The sequence below is a fragment of the Elgaria multicarinata genome, chromosome 1 (assembly GCF_023053635.1).
Source record: "Elgaria multicarinata webbii isolate HBS135686 ecotype San Diego chromosome 1, rElgMul1.1.pri, whole genome shotgun sequence".
NCBI classification, from domain to species: domain Eukaryota; kingdom Metazoa; phylum Chordata; class Lepidosauria; order Squamata; family Anguidae; genus Elgaria; species Elgaria multicarinata.
Window position 1 is genome coordinate 103,919,494 of NC_086171.1, and position 17,904 is coordinate 103,937,397.

Consider the following 17,904-nt stretch of genomic DNA (forward strand, 5'->3'; position numbering starts at 1 on the left):
ATATTGGTCTAAACTTGCTATCTCTTTCAGAGTTCTAAACAAAGCTTGATCCTAAAATTCATAGGTCATAACTCATGGGTACATGTGTCTACCTTCACATATGAATCCTTTTTCAGCAGCTGCTATGCTGTTAGGTATTGCTTAGAAAAGCTATTCATAGTTAGGTACGGGCTTAAAGGGAAATTTGCAGGGGCTGGGCTGCTTAAACGCTAGTTCTTGCACTTTATGCTTATTATGTTGTGGTCATTATCTGATAGTACATTCTGCGGAAATGAACTGGGCTTCTTTCCACATAATGGCAACTATCCAGCAAACAAGAGCCACAAGTGCAAACGTAGGTCTCCCATTGTCAACTATGAAATAGCCAGCATTTGGATTCCTTTATTTCTCATAGATTACAGTGAAGGAGATTACAGTGAAGAAAATCTTGGAATCACTATGAAATGTGACGCAAACATCTACTACAACTAAATAACAATAGTTTTCAAGGAAATACTTTAATTTAATTTTTACTAACAGTTAAAATTCTTGTATAAGCAGACTTATTGGTACACTTGAAGCATCTCTATAATTTCCTTTTAAATCTTTATATAAAGACTTAAAGGTTTTGAATTTTAAATGCTCCTGAGAAACCAGAATTATAGTTTGTCAAAGTATAGCAAATCAAAAACTTGATAGCAATTCATGGAGTGCCCTCCAAATGTTTGGGACTTCAACTCCCATCACACCCCAGCCAGCCTAGCCAATGGCTAGTAATTCTGGGAGTTGTAGTCCAAAACATCAGGAAAGCACTAAGTTGGGGAAAACTGCCCTAAAGCAATCTATTTCCCCAGCTAGATATATAACTATGCTCCATTTTGTTCTGCAAACATTTTGATAAGAATCTGAACTACTATCCACTGTATGCATTTGTCTTATGTCCCATGATACTTTTTTGAAATGGAGTGCAAAGCATAGTTTTAAGAACCAGTTATTTTACCCAAGTGTTTCCATGTGTAATGTATTGTGTAAGTATAGAGTTTGTAGTCACCTACTGCTCTTCGTGATATACAGTGAAAATTACAACACTTGAAGTGATCTTGGTCTATAAGCATTCAAAATGAATAGTTCTAGCCCAAGATCACTACGAAGTTGTACTGGACTGACTCCCCCACCCCTTACAACCTATTCAGCAGTTTTGGGTTTTTTAAGAAGCAAATACCATTCCTTAGGGTAAATTGTTTCAAAAGAGTTAAAACTGCTCCACAAATAAGAATGTGTTGAATTGCACTGGGAAATTCAAGTATATGCTTGTGAGGCAGCATTTTTAAGGAATAGGTACCCCTGATCAAAAACACTTGGTTATACAGTAGAAATAGTTTTTTAAGAATAGAGAAAAGCCAAGGCTTTAATTGTAGATTCTCACAAAAATAAAGTTGAGGAGAAACTTGAGACAGTATTTGAGAGGTGCTGATTTATTAGTTTCATTTTCTTTTAGAAGGACCCCCTAAGTTTTAGTTCTTAGAATGTTGTAGTTCAAAGAAACACCAAAAACTTTTGGTGCAGGCTGATAGCAGTTAAGATTGTTTTTTTATTATTGTAGTCAAATAGACAAATTTCCCCCCAAGTCAAATTGTAAATGGGGAGGAAACTCTGAAGTTTTCCCTCCTGTATAAGTATGACACAACTCAGTTGCAAGTAATATTACACTTCTTTTCTGTAAAGGAGCACTCTAAAAGTGAGTTGGGTGCAATAAATAAAAGCTAAACTATGTATTACTTAGGGCAATCTCATCCATATGCAATGTACAGACAGTAATAACTGCAGAAACGTTGCAGTCAGATCAACAACAAAGAAAATATGTAGACACCAACCTTGCAATGACTTTGTCTTCTGAAGTAGAGTAAAAATCCAGAGGCTTCTTCTGTGAATATCCTCCTCCTCCAACTAGAACAGTTGGCTGGTAGCTGATGTCCTTTTAGAGAGAACAGTTGCTTTGTCTTGCCATATATTACATCCAAATCTGTATCACCCCATTTAGTTTAATAAGAGAATTAACTATCAGAATCATTTTCTTTTACTCCAGAAAAGACAAATGTTTTGAAGCTGCTCTGCCTTTTCCTTGCATTTGCATGCTGAAATGCACTAACCAGCAACAGCTGACTTTGCTTCCATATACAGCACACTTGGGTGTGTTTCTTAAACAAACGCATGCCTAGGCTTAAAACAGTCAGCCCTTATATGATGTCACTGAGAACGGTGGGGGGGATAGAGAACCTCCAAAGGATTTCCTATCCGCAATCTTTGGAGAAAGGATAGGACTGGGGGGAGGGCAAAAAGCCACAGTATGAACAAGGAGAGATTGTTTGCTCACTAAAGGGAGAGCAGCAGATGGGGAAACAATAAATAAGAGTTCAGGCAATTGCAAAATATTTTTATTGTGTTGTCTGAAGATGCCTTTTAAGTTGTTACAGTAGTGAGTTTAATTTAGAGGAGAGATTCTTTTGGGCTGATAAACTCAGTTTCCAGAATGAAAGAAACGGGTTGCATATTAGTAACATGAAACATTTATAGTCCCGAAGAATGCAGAATGTTACATTCAGTTCTTTTCAGTTTACATAATGAGAAACAGTTCTTGCTGCAATAGTAATAAAGAAACTTGTGGACATAAGACAGTGTTAACTCTTTTTCTTGTTACATAGGCATAGAAATATGTGGTAGGAGGGGGAAAGACTTTTGGTTCGTAATAAAAGAAAGAGCAACTTGCAGCCAAATCAAATTTTCAAATAGCAAAAGATTCCAGCCTAGACTAAAGTTGCTATTTGACAGTTTACATGCAGCAGAGGGTTCACTTAATTTTACGGGGGGGGGGGGGGGGGTTCAGAAGAAAAGAAAATAATTTGACCCTAACTTGGTGGATTTTTTTATGAAATAACCTAGTATTTTATATTTAGTTATAGAATTGTTTAGGCTGGTAAATAATTCCACGCACTTTAAGACAAAACCCTCAATATTTTAATATGATTAGGGAGGAATTAGCTATTTATTTTTCCACACACAACCTACGCTCACCCACACTCAGTCCCATCAGCTTCCACTGTTCTGCAAAATCTTTAAACTTAACAAGCAGGTAAAGATTAATCTTAATGCGCAATGAGCAGCACATGGCCTATAGGCCAGAGTTTCTGCACCCTTGGAAGAATCTTGCAGAAATAAATGTCAGTTTGAGAAGATAATTTCCAGCACAATCAAATCCCCTTTGTTTTTGTGATTTACTTGGGAAGGAGAAACTATTCAGTTCATCTTCTGAAACTGACAGTGTAATTACTATCTGTTGCAATCTGGGGTTAAGCATATGATGGCCTTCCACTTCTCTTCCCCACCACCCACTATTACTTTTTTGTTTAGAGTACATGTTGGCGGACCATGGGCTGTTCTCTGTGAGGCCTGTCGAACCCTCCCATCACTCTTCACAGCGTAGCTTGATCAGCCATCAGCTGGCCTGTGGTGAACAGATTGCTGTTTCCTGCTGCTAATAGCAGTGGTGTAACAGTAATCTTGCCTATATCAGGATCATTGCAACAAGGACATTAAAGGCTTTTCCTTTGCCCCCAGTAATTGTGATGGGCAGGAAGAATGTTAATCTCCCACCACTACACGAGCGATCTTGATGCTGTGTCTGTGAATGAATGGGTATGGTGTGGTGAGCCACTGTGGTGTAGTGGCTAAAGTGTTGGACTGGGAGTCGGGAGATCCGGGTTCTAGTCCCCACTCAGCTAGGGAAATCGACTGGGTGACTTTAGGCCAGTCACAGACTCTCAGCCCAACCTACCTCACAGGGTGGTTGTTGTTGTGAGGATAAAATGGAGAGGAGGACGATTATGTACACCACCTTGGGTTCCTTGGTGGAAAAAAGGCGGGATATAAGTGCAATAATAAAATAAACATACGTGTGTCCTGGCCCCACCCACCATATGTCTTGCCCATCGATTACAGCATATTAACTCTGCTATACAGCAGGAGCTTGCCATCTTTGGTAAATATGTTCAGAGTTTTCATAGAGTTTTTTGCAGGGAGGGGCTCTTACCTGTTTAAAAAAGGGGGGAAAGACCTGTGTTCTGATATAATTCTTGCTAATTGTTTTCTGTCCATACCTGTTAGAGGTATGGCAATTTCTTTTACTATAAAATGACTATAAGAAATAAATTAATGAACCCTTTTCTGTGTAAAAACTCTGTTGTCTCTGTTGGTGATTTTATTTACACAGCAATCCGGGTGGGAGGACAGCCGTCCCAAAAACCGTACTTGCTCAATCCAGCCAGGATGGGAGGTGGGGGCATTTTTTTTTTGTTTTGTGAGAATGGGAAGGAATTAACTATGCCAACTCGAAGGCTGGCACAGTTTCAGAGTGTCGGTTTGTTGTGGTATCAGAGGTTTGTGTCATGCAGATTCACAGACCGTTGACAGGCCCCCAAATGCCCCATCATGGTCCCAACCACTGCCAAAAGAATGATGGTGGACTTCCATTGTCACACTGGGAGGAGAGGGGGAGACACATCTCCCTCTCCACTACATACTATTGCCCCTCAGCCAGCCTCTTGGGGAACATAATATTTCTTCCTAAAATTTTTATAGTAAATTTCTACCCTATGACTGCCAAAAGAGACTTCATGATTCTGGAATATCTAGAAAGTAAGAAACCAAAGAGTAGCAAATATTAGGGTTAGGGTTAGGGTCAAATCAATAGCGAAACAGAGGCTGCTAGATATAGACATGCAAGACCTTCAGAGTGTTGCTTGGGGTCCATGCTCCCCCCAGTCCCTAGGACTACCAGTCTCCTTTTGCAAAGATGGGATGCCTTACCTGCGCTGGTTAACAATTTCCAAATACAGGAGAGCATTCTCACTAGCCAGACTTAACATCCTTCCCTCTAAACTTTTAGATGGCAGATACAACAAAATCCCACTCCTCAACAGACGCTGTCCCGGTAACAGTACTGAGGTGGAAACCGTATCACACATGTTACTGTTCTGTAGATTTTATCAAGAGGCTGGGAATGATCTTCTGAACCCCATTTTGCAATCTTTTCCTAGTCACCCAACTGAATTCTTAATGTCCCTTTTACTTCAGAACTCAGACAAATCAATCACCGAACAAATGGCCAAGTTTTTGAACTTGGCCATTTCTATTAGATCCTCTATGATTACTTGTCTTTTTAATAGCTAATTGTACGCTCAGTCTTTTCGTATGTAATTTTTGTTGGAATGGTCTATTGACTGCAATAAATTGTTGTGGATTAAAATACATCATACATGGTTCATAGTATGTAAAGTTAAGGGTGATATCTGATTGCTTAGAGGTGTAACGGTTTGATTTTTATCATTTGTCAATTAAATGCTTTTCACATGGAATGATAGGCATGTTTTATGTGTACAAAATTCTGTTCTTGTAACATTACATTTTCAGATATAAGGGCAGAAATACACGTTCTACCACATGTCTCCAAAGCCCAACTGCCTGTTCTCTGCACTAAAGTAGGGCTGGGAAGGTGTGCTTCTGATGAAATTTTGAATTCACTTTATTTCAATGCCCTGGATGAAAAAAATCTTTTTGTGGTCTTATATTTATCAGGTATTTATCTCTCAGACTTGACATATATTGACTCAGCATACCCATCAACAGGGAGCATTCTGGAAAATGAGCAGAGATCAAACTTAATGAATAACATACTTAGAATAATTTCAGATTTACAGCAATCTTGTGAATATGGTAAGTTATAATACAGCATTCTCATTCTGGGTAAGCAGTGAAAAAAGTTGTTTGAATTTCGTTGGGGCTTAATTATGCGTGTTGTCCTCTTTGATTAAAAAGAGAGAATATGCCGGGGGGGGGGGGGAATGGAAAATTGGGGGGTGGGGGTGGAAACTATTCCCCCCCCCGTGTTTTTTTTCTGAGGACCATTTTGGTTTTTTTCCAAAAAAAAGTTGGAAACAATGAACAGCTTTTGGATTATGAAATATTTTCTTTTAGAATGTAAGACAAAGTGTTTATATATTGTTACCCAGCTTTTACTCCCCTCAAAATGATTTCTAAAAACTATGTAATAGGAACACTTTATAGAAAGCCTGTTGATGTAAAATGTCTGAAAATAATGAAGCCATGGGGAAAATGTTTTATAATCATCTCTTTTAGGTTCCCATCATAGTTATTTCTTTCATTCCTTATTAAAATTATTGATCTAAAGTATATTTTATTGATAGACATTTAAGCTCAGTTTCCCGGCATTGTGCATTCCTGACAGTAAATGCACATTTTTGACAGTTTAGGTTTTGATCTGTAGAGTGCTGTTTCTGATGCTATAGCAGTGATTTAATGTAGCTCTAATCTATTTAGACAACAATTACAAATTTACTAACTGAATTTACTTTTTAAAAAATAAAATATAACAATAATTTTATGAGCGAACTAAGTTTTACATAAAAATAACTTTAGGAATAGAAAGACTTCTTTATGTTCTTAAAGCAGCCCTCCCCAACCTGATATTTTGGACTACAGTGTCCAGCATTCTTGACCATTGGCCATGCTTCTAGTCCAAAATATCTAGAAGACACCAGGTTGGGGAAGGCTGTCGTAGAGCAACAAAGTGACTTTGGCCATAGCTAGACCTAAGGTTTATCCCTGGATCGTCCAGGGGTCAAACCTGTTCATCTAGGTGACACACAGGGGATCCAGTGCTCAGGCAGGGGCGAACCCTGGATGATCCCAGGATAAACTTTAGGTCTAGCTGTGGCCTTCATATCTGTAAAGAACATTAGAAAAAGTATTGCTTATTTTTCCATTTCCCCCCCCTCGGAAATGAAACAGGGGGGAAACATGGGTGAGTCTCCTGCTTTGCCTGCTGCCCCATGTCCTTCTGGGGCAAGCGAAGCAGCTGAGTCTCCTTCACTCCTCTAGAGGAGCAGTAGGAACCCAGTTGGTTCTGTTTCACCCATCCTGTTTCCTTTCCCCATTGTGGGAAGGATGCAGGGCTAGCAAAGCTGTGTGAGTCCCCGTTGCTCCTTGGAGGAGCAAAAGGGGACTTGGCCGGTTTGGCATCACTGCATGTGGGCTTTCCCAGTTGGGGAAGCCCCATGCTCATCCAAGCTATCCAAGTCCCCTTCAGTCCTCCAGAAGAGTGACAGGGATACAGCCAGTTCTCCTTCAGTGCACACGGGGCTTCCCTAACCAGGAAAGCTTGCACATAGCGAAGCCTGGTCCCTGGCACCAGCCCTGCATATACAATCCACCTGGTGTGCAGCCAGTGAGCATATGATATCAGGTGTACATAGCCATGCCCACTGATGCTTTTTGGAGGTTGGTGTAAAGTATTTTTGTTGGGCAAAAATTTAGGGGCCATGAGTGGTGGTCTCAATTCTGTGCATGCAAGAGATACACATGTGCACACTTAAAGATGTGTCCATAGCACTCACCAGCAATAACCTCTGGTGTGGCTTGCTTATTTGAGCCACCAAATTGGTTTTTATGTTTTGGTTGGCTTCATTGGTTGCCCAGTTTCACATTAGAAAGTGCTACCAAGCAGGACTGTGGAGATTGCTTGGATGTGTGCCAATACAGCTTTTATATGCACAATTTTGGGTTGAGGCCAGTGTAGTAGGGCTGGGAGTACTTGCAATATTTGATCTCCTTGAGTTTTTTCAGATTCTTTCTTGAAGCTCAGTTCACCACATTCGCATTCCCAAAACGTGAGACTGTTTTTTTTAAAAAAAGTTCATTCTTCTTGATGAAAAATGTGCATTTCTGCTAAAACACGAAAATTTAGATTTTGGGGGAGGGCACGTATATGCGAATTTGTGCAAGGGCACACTTTTGAATACAAACACAAATTTGGGAAATTAGGGGGGAAATCAAGAATTGTATTTTTGTTTGCATTCAGGGTTGCAAATGGGTCAAGTACGCCTGATATGCAAACAGGAATGAAATTCTCATACATCCCTACAGTGCAGGAGTGGGGAGTGCTTCCCCCCTCCCCCTGGTTACTACTATTTAGATTGCCTTACATTACAAACTACAGTCTCAATTCTGTCACGAATCTACTTTTGGGGACAGTTATTAACCAAATGCTTATGTGTGAGAAGAACAAAACATTTGTGGCCAAATATACAGACAAATACTGGTAACGGATACAAAATGACTGAAATATATTGCTTGCTATCTAGATATTCCTGCATTGCCTCATGTTCAAAAATACCTGAATTCTGTTCAATATATAGAAGAACTTCAAAAGTTTGTAGAAGATGACAATTATAAGTAAGTATAAAGTCAAACAAATTATAATGTATCACTAAATTGTTCAATTTTTTATTTTTAAAGAAACAGTAAATGAAGTTCTTGCCTTTCTTTCAGGACTGCTTGAAATGTTTAGGATTTCCCTGAATTGTAGGCTTTTGTTTTTCATTTTTTTTTCCTTGCATCTCCCCTGATTTGTAATTGAAAGATAAGCCTGTGTTATTAATGGAAGCCTTGCAAATATTTGAGCCTTGTGTGGCGCAGAGCAGTAAAGCAGCAGTTTCTGCAGCCGAAACTCTCCCCACGGCCTGAGTTCGATCCCAGCGGAAGCTGGTTTCAGGCAGCTGGCTTGGGTCAACTCAGCCTTCCATCCTCCCGAGGTCAGTAAAATGAGTACCCAGTTAGCTGGGAGAAAGGTAATAACAGCCGGAGAAGGCAACGGCAAACCACCCCGCTATAAGGCCTGCCAAGAAAATGTCAGCAAAAGCTGGCGTCCCTCCAAGAGTCAGTAATGACTTTTCCTGCAAATAATTATCCAGGGGAATATTGACTGAGTCTCGGTTGCCTGTATTGATGTCCCTCTCCTTTTCCCTCCCTCTTCACAGCTACCTACTGCCTCCATGGTGGGTCGGTCTTCAATACAGTATACCCCAATACGAATCAGCACTGGCCATCTTAAAGTCAAGACTAGCAGCTACTGTAGCACTGAGACGTTACTATTAAGCAGTACTGTGGTAACTGCTGCTGAGTGCACGTTACTTAAAGTCAATATATAGGGTGGGAGGGAGTTCCCAGAGAGCCAGAGTAGCTTTGAGGCAACTGTGCACATGACCATTCAAAATCACAAATAACTTTAAAAAAGAAAAAATGTTTCATATCTTGTCTATCATGGTTTTGACAACTTGAGGTATGGCACAAATTTTGGGCCCTGTGAGGAAAGAAACTAGTTTCAGAAATATGATTTTGTTCATGATGATAACAAAATTAACCACTGAATCAGTTATATTTAATTACAGTCGATATATACTGTTTCAAATCAACAAAATCAAATTTGTTGTTTGTTTGGGAGGGGAAACCCTCAATAGGAGCATTAATCAAGATTCCTATTTTTAAAAAACTTGACCTAAATTTCATATCCTAACTTGATGCCTTGGTTACAGATATATCTAACGAGCACTACAAACTATTAGAAACATCTTTAATATTTTAAATAGAGAAATGTTGTTAGTGTATTGTCTTGAGTATGTAAAGGAGGAAGTCAAATGATTTAGGTTTGGACTCCTATGTAGAGCTCAAAATGAATAGTAAATGTCTAACTGCGTTTGCTTAAGAATAAGATGACTGGTTGTCTTCCACCTACGCTGTGATATGGGAAACATTTTTGTTTGTTTGTTTCTAAATGCAGGCTTTCATTAAAGATAGAACCTGGGACCAGTACCCCACGTTCTGCTGCCTCTCGTGAAGATTTAGTAGGTAAATGTTTATCAGAGAACATTGAAGTTCAAATATTTTAAAATCTCCTTTAATTCTATTTTAAAATTACCTATTTAAAGGTATAAAATCAAAGAGAATAAATCTCAAAGATGCACTGAATGTCACATTTTGCTTTAGCAATAAAAGCTGAATGCGTTTAAAGTCTTTTGACTCTTCAGGGGCAAAGGATGTTCTGTGGCATCCATGATCCATACTTCGGCTTTCAGGACCCTCTTCTCACTGCAGATGTTTCGTTTATTGCTCCTTAAATCTTCAGCATTTTCAACATAATTATACTTACCCAACTGTATTTGCCTAGAGGGGAGAAAATGTACCATGCTGAAGGATTTCTGTTGTATTGATAAGTTTTAAATGATAATTTACAAATGTTATATCAAATGAAATATTTCCAGGTACTAAAAACAATATATTCAAAATCGTTAAAAAATGGTAACCCAAAATTATTTGATCACACACCTCTTTGTTAAAGATGACTTCAGACACTCCTTTATAGTTCTGTTTATTTTGTAAATGAAGTTCTTACAGGCCCGGAGACATATTTGTTTCATTGTGAATGCAAGAAGCATTTTAGGGACCTCTTGCTATGTTGTTAAAAAGAGAGAGAGAAAGAGAAAAGAATAGAGAGCTGAGATCATGCGAAAAGACTATAGGGATAAAAGGGGGGCTATTGCTGCATCTAGAGTTTAAGAGACAAGGTGTGATGCACAGACATCATCTACAAATTCATTTTGGATCTTCACATGTCCCTCCATCTGAACATTATTTATTCTCTAGATGTAAGTCAATACTGGGTTAGATCAGATTTAGTAATACTTAAGAGTACACCTACTGACATCAGTAGGTTTTAAATTAGTTATGACAAATGTAAGTCCTATTCAATTAATTTGGAAACTTAATCTAGTCCAGAATGCAACAGCCAGACTGTTGACTTGAGCCGGTTATAAGAGAACATGTGATTTCCTTGTTACAAGGGCTTCACTGGCTACCGATCTATTTCCAGGCACAATTCAAAGTGCTGGTTATGATCTAGAAAGCCCTATATGGTTTTGAACCAGGCTATCTGAAAGACCACATTGTCCCACACGAATATAACTAGGTTTTAAGACCTTCATGGGAGGTCCTTCTCGGTGGCTGCTCTCTGACTCTGGAACTTCCTGCTTAGAGAGGCTAGGTCGGCCCCATGCTGTCCTTGTGCCAGCAAGCACAGACATTCTTATTCAGGCAGACCTTTGGCATGTAAGCTGGTCTGTTACTGGAGGGGTTTATAATTGCTTGTGTTCTGTCTGTTTCTTTTATTATTGTATTTTTAATTGTGTTTTAATAGCCCTGTTTTTATGTTACATATTAATTAAATTTTTATTATTGTTAACAGCACTATTTTTGATGGAAAGATTGAGATAGATATAAAATTCATAGAATCATAGAATAGCAGAGTTGGAAGGGGCCTACAAGGCCATCGAGTCCAACCCCCTGCTCAATGCAGGAATCCACCCTAAAGCATCCCTGGCAGATGGTTGTCCAGCTGCCTCTTGAAGGCCTCTAGTGTGGGAGAGCCCACAACCTCCCTAGGTAATTGGTTCCGTTGTCGTACTGCTCTAACAGTCAGGAAGTTTTTCCTGATGTCCAGCTGGAATCTGGCTTCCTTTAACTTGAGCCCATTATTCTGTGTCCTGCACTCTGGGAGGATCGAGAAGAGATCCTGGCCCTCCTCTGTGTGACAACCTTTTAAGTATTTGAAGAGTGCTATCATGTCTCCCCTCAATCTTCTCTTCTTCAGGCTAAACATGCCCAGTTCTTTCAGTCTCTCTTCATAGGGCTTTGTTTCCAGACCCCTGATCATCATGGTTGCCCTCCTCTGAACATGCTGAATGTAATAATAAGTGTTTGTAATAATAAGTGTTTGTCACACTCAGCAACAGCTTGCTAGTCTCATTTCTAATTTTCTGTTTTTGTAGGCCCTGAAGTGGGAGTTTCCCCACAAAGTGTACGAAAAAACGCTGCAGCTGAAGGAGCATTGCTACCACCAACTCCTCCGTCCCCTAGGAACCTGATGCCACATGGGCATAGAAAATGTCACAGTTTAGGATACAAGTCAGCATTTAATTTATAATTCAGCTTATTATACAGTGGCTCCATTAGCAGGTCACTGTACCTGTAAGTCAGGATTTGTTTAACCATAGTGTGTTGAGCAAGACAGAGTCAGTCCTGCAGAGGAGAGGAAAATATTCAGCCAGGTCCTGGTTTATTTTCCTTCAGCCTCTTCTGTTCGCACCTGGGCAGTAAAGGACTGTTTTGTTTGTGTTTATAGGTCTGGAGAGGTTGGTTTTGTGGATGGATATTTTGTTTTGGGGTTTGTTGTTTATTCGTTCAGTCGTTTCCGACTCTTCGTGACTTCCTGGACCAGCCCACGCCAGAGCTTTCTGTCGGCTGTCGCCACCCCCAGCTTCCCCAAGGTCAAGTCTGTCACCTCCAGAATATCATCCATCCATCTTGCCCTTGGTCGGCCCCTCTTCCTTTTGCCTTCCACTTTCCCTAGCATCAGCCTCTTCTCCAGGGTATCCTGTCTTCTCATTATGTGGCCAAAGTACTTCAGTTTTGCCTTTAATACCATTCCCTCAAGTGAGCAGTCTGGCTTTATTTCCTGGAGTATGGACTGGTTTGATCTTCTTGCAGTCCAAGGCACTCTCAGAATTTTCCTCCAACACCACAGTTCAAAAGCATCTATCTTCCTTCGCTCAGCCTTCCTTATGGTCCAGCTCACGCAGCCATAGGTTACTACGGGGAATACCATTGCTTTAACTATGCAGACCTTTGTTGTCAGTGTGGTGTCTCTGCTCTTAACTATTTGATCAAGATTTGTCATTGCTCTCCTCCCAAGAAGTCAACGTCTTCTGATTTCCTGGCTGCAGTCAGCGTCTGCAGTAATCTTTGCGCCCAGAAATACAAAGTCTGTCACTGCCTCCACGTTTTCTCCCTCTATTTGCCAGTTATCAATCAAGCTAGTTGCCATAATCTTGGTTTTTTTGAGGTTTAACTGCAACCCGACTTTTGCACTTTCTTCTTTCACCTTTGTCATAAGGCCCCTCAGCTCCTCCTTGCTTTCAGCCATCAAAGTGGTGTCATCTGCATATCTGAGGTTGTTAATGTTTCTTCCTGCAATTTTAACTCCAGCCTTGGATTCGTCAAGCCCAGCACGTCGCATGATGTGTTCTGCATACAAGTTAAATAGATAAGATGAGAGTATACAACCCTGCCGTATTCCTTTCCCAATCTTAAACCAGTCCGTTGTTCCGTGGTCTGTTCTTACCGTTGCTACTTGTTCGTTATACAGATTCCTCAGGAGGCAGACAAGATGACTTGGTATCCCCATACCACCAAGAACTTGCCACAGTTTGTTATGATCCACACAGTCAAAGGCTTTAGAATAGTCGATAAAATAGAAATAGATGTTTTTCTGGAACTCCCTGGCTTTCTCCATTATCCAGCGGCAATTTGGTCTCTAGTTCCTCTGCCTTTTCTAAACCCAGCTTGTACATCTGGCAATTTTCGCTCCATGAATTGCTGGAGTCTACCTTGCAGGATCTTGAGCATTACCTTGCTGGCATGTGAAATAAGTGCCACTGTACGATAGTTGGAACATTCTTTAGTGTTTCCCTTTTTTGGTATGGGGATATAAGTTGATTTTTTCCAGTCTGATGGCCATTCTTGTGTTTTCCAGATTTGCTGGCATATGGCATGCATCACCTTGACAGCATCATCTTGCAATGTTTTAAACAGTTCTGCTGGGATACTGTCGTCTCCTGCTGCCTTGTTATTAGCAATGCTTCTTAAGGCCCATTCGACCTCACTCTTCAGGATGTCTGGCTCTAACTCACTGACCACACCGTCTGAGCTATCCCCGATATTATTATCCTTCCTATACAGATCTTCCGTATATTCTTGCCACCTTTTCTTGATCTCTTCTGTTTCTGTTAGGTCCTTGCCATCTTTGTTTTTGATCATACCCATTTTTGCCTGGAATTTACCTCCGATGTTTCTAATTTTCTGGAAGAGGTCTCTTGTCCTTCCTATTCTATTGTCTTCTTCCACTTCCGCACATTGCTTGTTTAAAAATAATTCCTTATCTCTTCTGGTTAACCTCTGGAATTTTGCATTTAATTGGGCATATCTCCCCCCATCACTGTTGCCTTTTGCTTTCCTTCTTTCTTGGGCTACTTCCTGTGTCTCAGCAGACAGCCATCTTGCCTTCTTGGTTTTCTTTTTCTTTGGGATTTTTTTGTTGCCACCTCTTGGACAATGTTGCGAACTTCTGTCCATAGTTCTTCCGGGACCCTATCTACTAAATCTAGTCCCTTAAATCTATTCTTCACTTCCACTGCATATTCATTAGGAATATTAGTGAGCTCATATCTAACTGATCTGTGGGTCTTCCCTATTCTCTTTAGTTTGATTCTAAATTGTGCAATAAGAAGTTCGTGATCTGAACTACAGTCAGCTCCAGGTCTTGTTTTTACTGTCTGTATAGATGTCCGCCACCTTTGGCTGCAAAGGATGTAGTCAATCTGATTTCGGTGTCGGCCATCTGGTGAAGTCCATGTATAAAGCCGTCTTTTTGGTTGTTGGAAGAGAGTGTTTGTTATGCACAGTGAGTTGTCCTGGCAGAATTCTATCAGCCTATGTCCCGCTTCATTTTGTTCTCCTAGACCATGCTTACCTGTAATTCCAGATGTCATTTGACTGCCCACCTTAGCGTTCCAGTCTCCTGTAACGAAAATAACATCTCTTTTTGGTGTATTATCCAGTAGGTGCTGCAGATTCTCATAGAACTGATCTACTTCTGCTTCTTCAGCATCTGTGGTTGGGGCATATATTTGGATCACTGTGATGTTAAATGGCTTACCCTGAATTCGAATTGAGATCATTCTATCGTTTTTTGGATTGTATCCAAGCACTGCTTTAGCCACTTTATTATTAATTATGAAGGCTACTCCGTTTCTTCTGTGATCCTCTTGTCCACAGTAGTAGATCTGGTGCTGATCTGATGTGAAGTGGCCCATTCCGGTCCATTTCAGTTCGCTGACACCCAATATATCTATATTTAATCTTGACATCTCGCCAATAACCACGTCCAATTTGCCCTGGCTCATAGATCTTACATTCCAGGTTCCTGTGGTGTGTTGACCTTTAGAACATCGGATTCGTCGTTCACCACCAGCACCGTCGGCCGCTAGCCGTCCTTTCGGCTTTGAGCTAGCTGCGTCATCACGTCTGGGGCTAGTTGAACTTATCCTCTGTTCCTCCCCAGTAGCATTTTGACCATCTTCCGACCTGGGGGTCCTATCTTCCGATGGTATACCGACATATCTCTGGTTGTACTGATCCATTTAGTTTTCATGGCAAGAGTACTGGGGTGGGTTGCCATTACCTTTTTGGGGTACAGGGGGGTTATGGGGTATCTTAGGGAAGAGAATTAGGATTTGGGAGGACGGACCAGCAAGGGCAGTTTAGCCCAAGGAACATTTCCTTTTATTTGTGCTCTTGCCTCACACCTTTGTGAACTGGTGAGAGGCTTGGCAGGGCACAGAAACAAACAAGGAATAAGCCAGGATTCTGGGTTCAGTCATAATTACCTGGTTCACATGGTCAAACAACCCATGGTTTGTTAACCTATTCCTGGGTTGTTTTGTGTCATGCAGACCCAGAAATTCTGGTTTGTTTAGGGGTTTAACAACCCAGAGATGATAGTGGAAGTAGTGATTGGGAGGCTGTGAACGTCCTTGCTCCCACATGCTCCTACCAGTTCCTGCATTGACCGTGACATGTGAACTGGGTCAGTAACAAATCACAGTTAAAACAAGCCGGAATTCATAAACCAGCTTCAATCCGTGGTGTCAAATTGGGGTTTTTGTCTGGTGTGGGTTTAGATGTTCCTACAAACCATAATTAGGCTAAACAAATCCTGACTTGGCATTATGTGTTAACCAGGCCAATGTGTTAGCATTCTGATCCCCATTATTGCTTTAATCTCATGAGACCCAAAATGACGATTTTAAAGAGTCAAGTTTATTCTTGATACCTTCTTTGCCATTTAATTTTAGCACTAAATGTGTAGTAGCTCATTTGTAACTTTTTTGTGTAGGGAAAACAATTTTTGTTATAGCTGAATAGCATAGAAATTCTTTCTGTGTTGCATTCCTACCCTGCTTGTAACCCACCAAATTGGATATAGCTCACCATCACCCATGTTTGGAAGACTACCAGGGACTTGACAAGCCTCCTATTCTTGCCACTTTCTTGGGCCTGCAAAAGGAGGGTGTTTGCCAAGCATCTTGCAGGCCATAGTACATAGCTGGTGGACTGCACTTGGTCTGGTGGGTCACAATTTGTGCAGGTTTACTCTATAGGAATTATATAACTACATAAAGGATCCCTTAGTTTCTCATGAGCTAATCTAATCTGAATGAAGATCTAAATCAGAGCTTCTTTATAAATCACACAAAAACACATGAAGAATGAAGGAAGTTCATGAACCCAGAAAGGGCTGCTTTACACTTTTAAAACTTAGTTTCCAAAGAGTTTAAATGGCAAAATATGCAGTGTGCATTGTGAATGGTGGTTGTACCAGAGAGCCAGTTCTCTTCTGATAGTGTCTGTTACAGGGAAAACTCAACCATTTAAATGTGTGTGGTACTTATCATTGAGGGCACCACACATGTATTTTGCCACTTACACATGGGTGAGTCTTGTGTCCAAGTTCAGAATGTAAAGTGTGATTCCACTCTTCAACAGGCCCTATCATATATTTTTGCCAAACTGTTTGTGGAGGTATTATATAAATAGAAATGAGTACTAGAAGGTGGTGAATGCTGTTTTATCTTGTATATAGTAGCTTTGGTACTATATTATATTTTAATGTGCTAAAGTAGTCTTTACATCCTTTGTTCTTTTTCTAGTTTCATTCATAAGATGAACACAGCAGAGTTTAAAAGTGCAACGTTTCCAAATGCAGGACCAAGGCATCTGTTAGATGACAGTGTCATGGAACCACATGCCCCATCACGGGGGCAGGCAGAGAGCTCTACACTTTCTAGTGGAATTTCAATAGGTGAGTTTTTCAGGCAGGAGTGTGAACGTCTTTCAGTCCAAGGACCAATTTCCATTTCAGAGAAGCTCTCAGGGACAGCATTCCAGTGGTGGGTGGAGCAAAGGGGGCAGGCCCAAAAAATACTAGCGTTGTTTTAGATTAAACCTCTTACTGCCTTAGGGGAGAGATTTTAACCTTATGAATGGGGGTGGGGGCTGCACAAAAGCCAGGAAACCACCAATAATTGGTGGTTGGTGGGGTAGAAAGGAGGAGGCAGGGCCATTTGGGCAACCCCAACAGGCTGGATTGGGACTTCAGGCAGACCAGATTTAACCCCAACCCTGAGGTTCTGCTCCCCTGTTTTAAGCCCACTAAACCAGTGAAACAGATTTCTAGGTAGATTTTCAAAAGAATGCACAGGGGTAGTTCTGCTATGAAACGGTAGAGCTAAATAAGATAAATAATGCAGAAAATATAAAAATAATGAATACATTCCAAATACTAGTGACATGTTTTTAATTCATTACATTTGCATTCTTCCTTTCCTACAGAGAGCTCAAAGCCGATTACATAAGGTTCCCAGACAATCTCCCATCTGGTTATTGACCAGATCTAAATCAACTTCTGCAAGATGCATTCAGGACATGCCCTGATTTAATGTTGTCACAGCCTTCATTTATCTCTAATCTTGAATTACTCAACAGCTCTTTAATGACAATTATTTTAATTTGAAAAATCTTTTATGTATGCTTGAAAAATAGGACCCCTTGCCCTCACTGACTGTAGACAATATAAAAGATATCATTCAAAGTGGAAATGTTTTCAGTTAGGTGTGACTTAGAAAAGAAGTGAAGTGCTCTTAGGTCCACCTGAAAAGAAGTGGGATGCCATCTTGAACTCTCACAAGGAGAATTGAAAGAAGACAGGGCTTTAGAGTTGAATTTTTAAAAGCTGGGTTGGTAAGTTTAGCAGGAACTTGTACTCTTGCTTTTCTGAGCACAGAAGTATATAGTTTGTCTGAAATACAAGTCTAAGCTGTCTCTTTGAACAGAAATAGTTTT

The 17,904-nt window shown here is 40.4% G+C and overlaps 2 protein-coding genes across 3 annotated transcripts in view; one reads left to right on the plus strand and one right to left on the minus strand.

Annotated features, from left to right (window-relative positions):
• Nucleotides 1-2,157, minus strand: part of ANGPTL1 (angiopoietin like 1) — a 33,340-nt gene extending 31,183 nt beyond the window's left edge. Inside the window, exon 1 of the mRNA XM_063134340.1 lies at nucleotides 1,854-2,157. The gene's annotated coding sequence lies outside the window, so the exon portion shown is untranslated. The remainder of the gene's footprint in view (nucleotides 1-1,853) is intronic.
• Nucleotides 1-17,904, plus strand: part of RALGPS2 (Ral GEF with PH domain and SH3 binding motif 2) — a 142,828-nt gene that overhangs the window by 99,038 nt on the left and 25,886 nt on the right. For both annotated transcript variants that reach the window (XM_063134320.1, XM_063134328.1), the window contains exons 9-13: nucleotides 5,611-5,748; nucleotides 8,196-8,286; nucleotides 9,671-9,738; nucleotides 11,715-11,850; nucleotides 16,713-16,864. In XM_063134320.1, coding sequence (XP_062990390.1) covers nucleotides 5,611-5,748; nucleotides 8,196-8,286; nucleotides 9,671-9,738; nucleotides 11,715-11,850; nucleotides 16,713-16,864 — 585 coding nt within the window. The remainder of the gene's footprint in view (nucleotides 1-5,610; nucleotides 5,749-8,195; nucleotides 8,287-9,670; nucleotides 9,739-11,714; nucleotides 11,851-16,712; nucleotides 16,865-17,904) is intronic.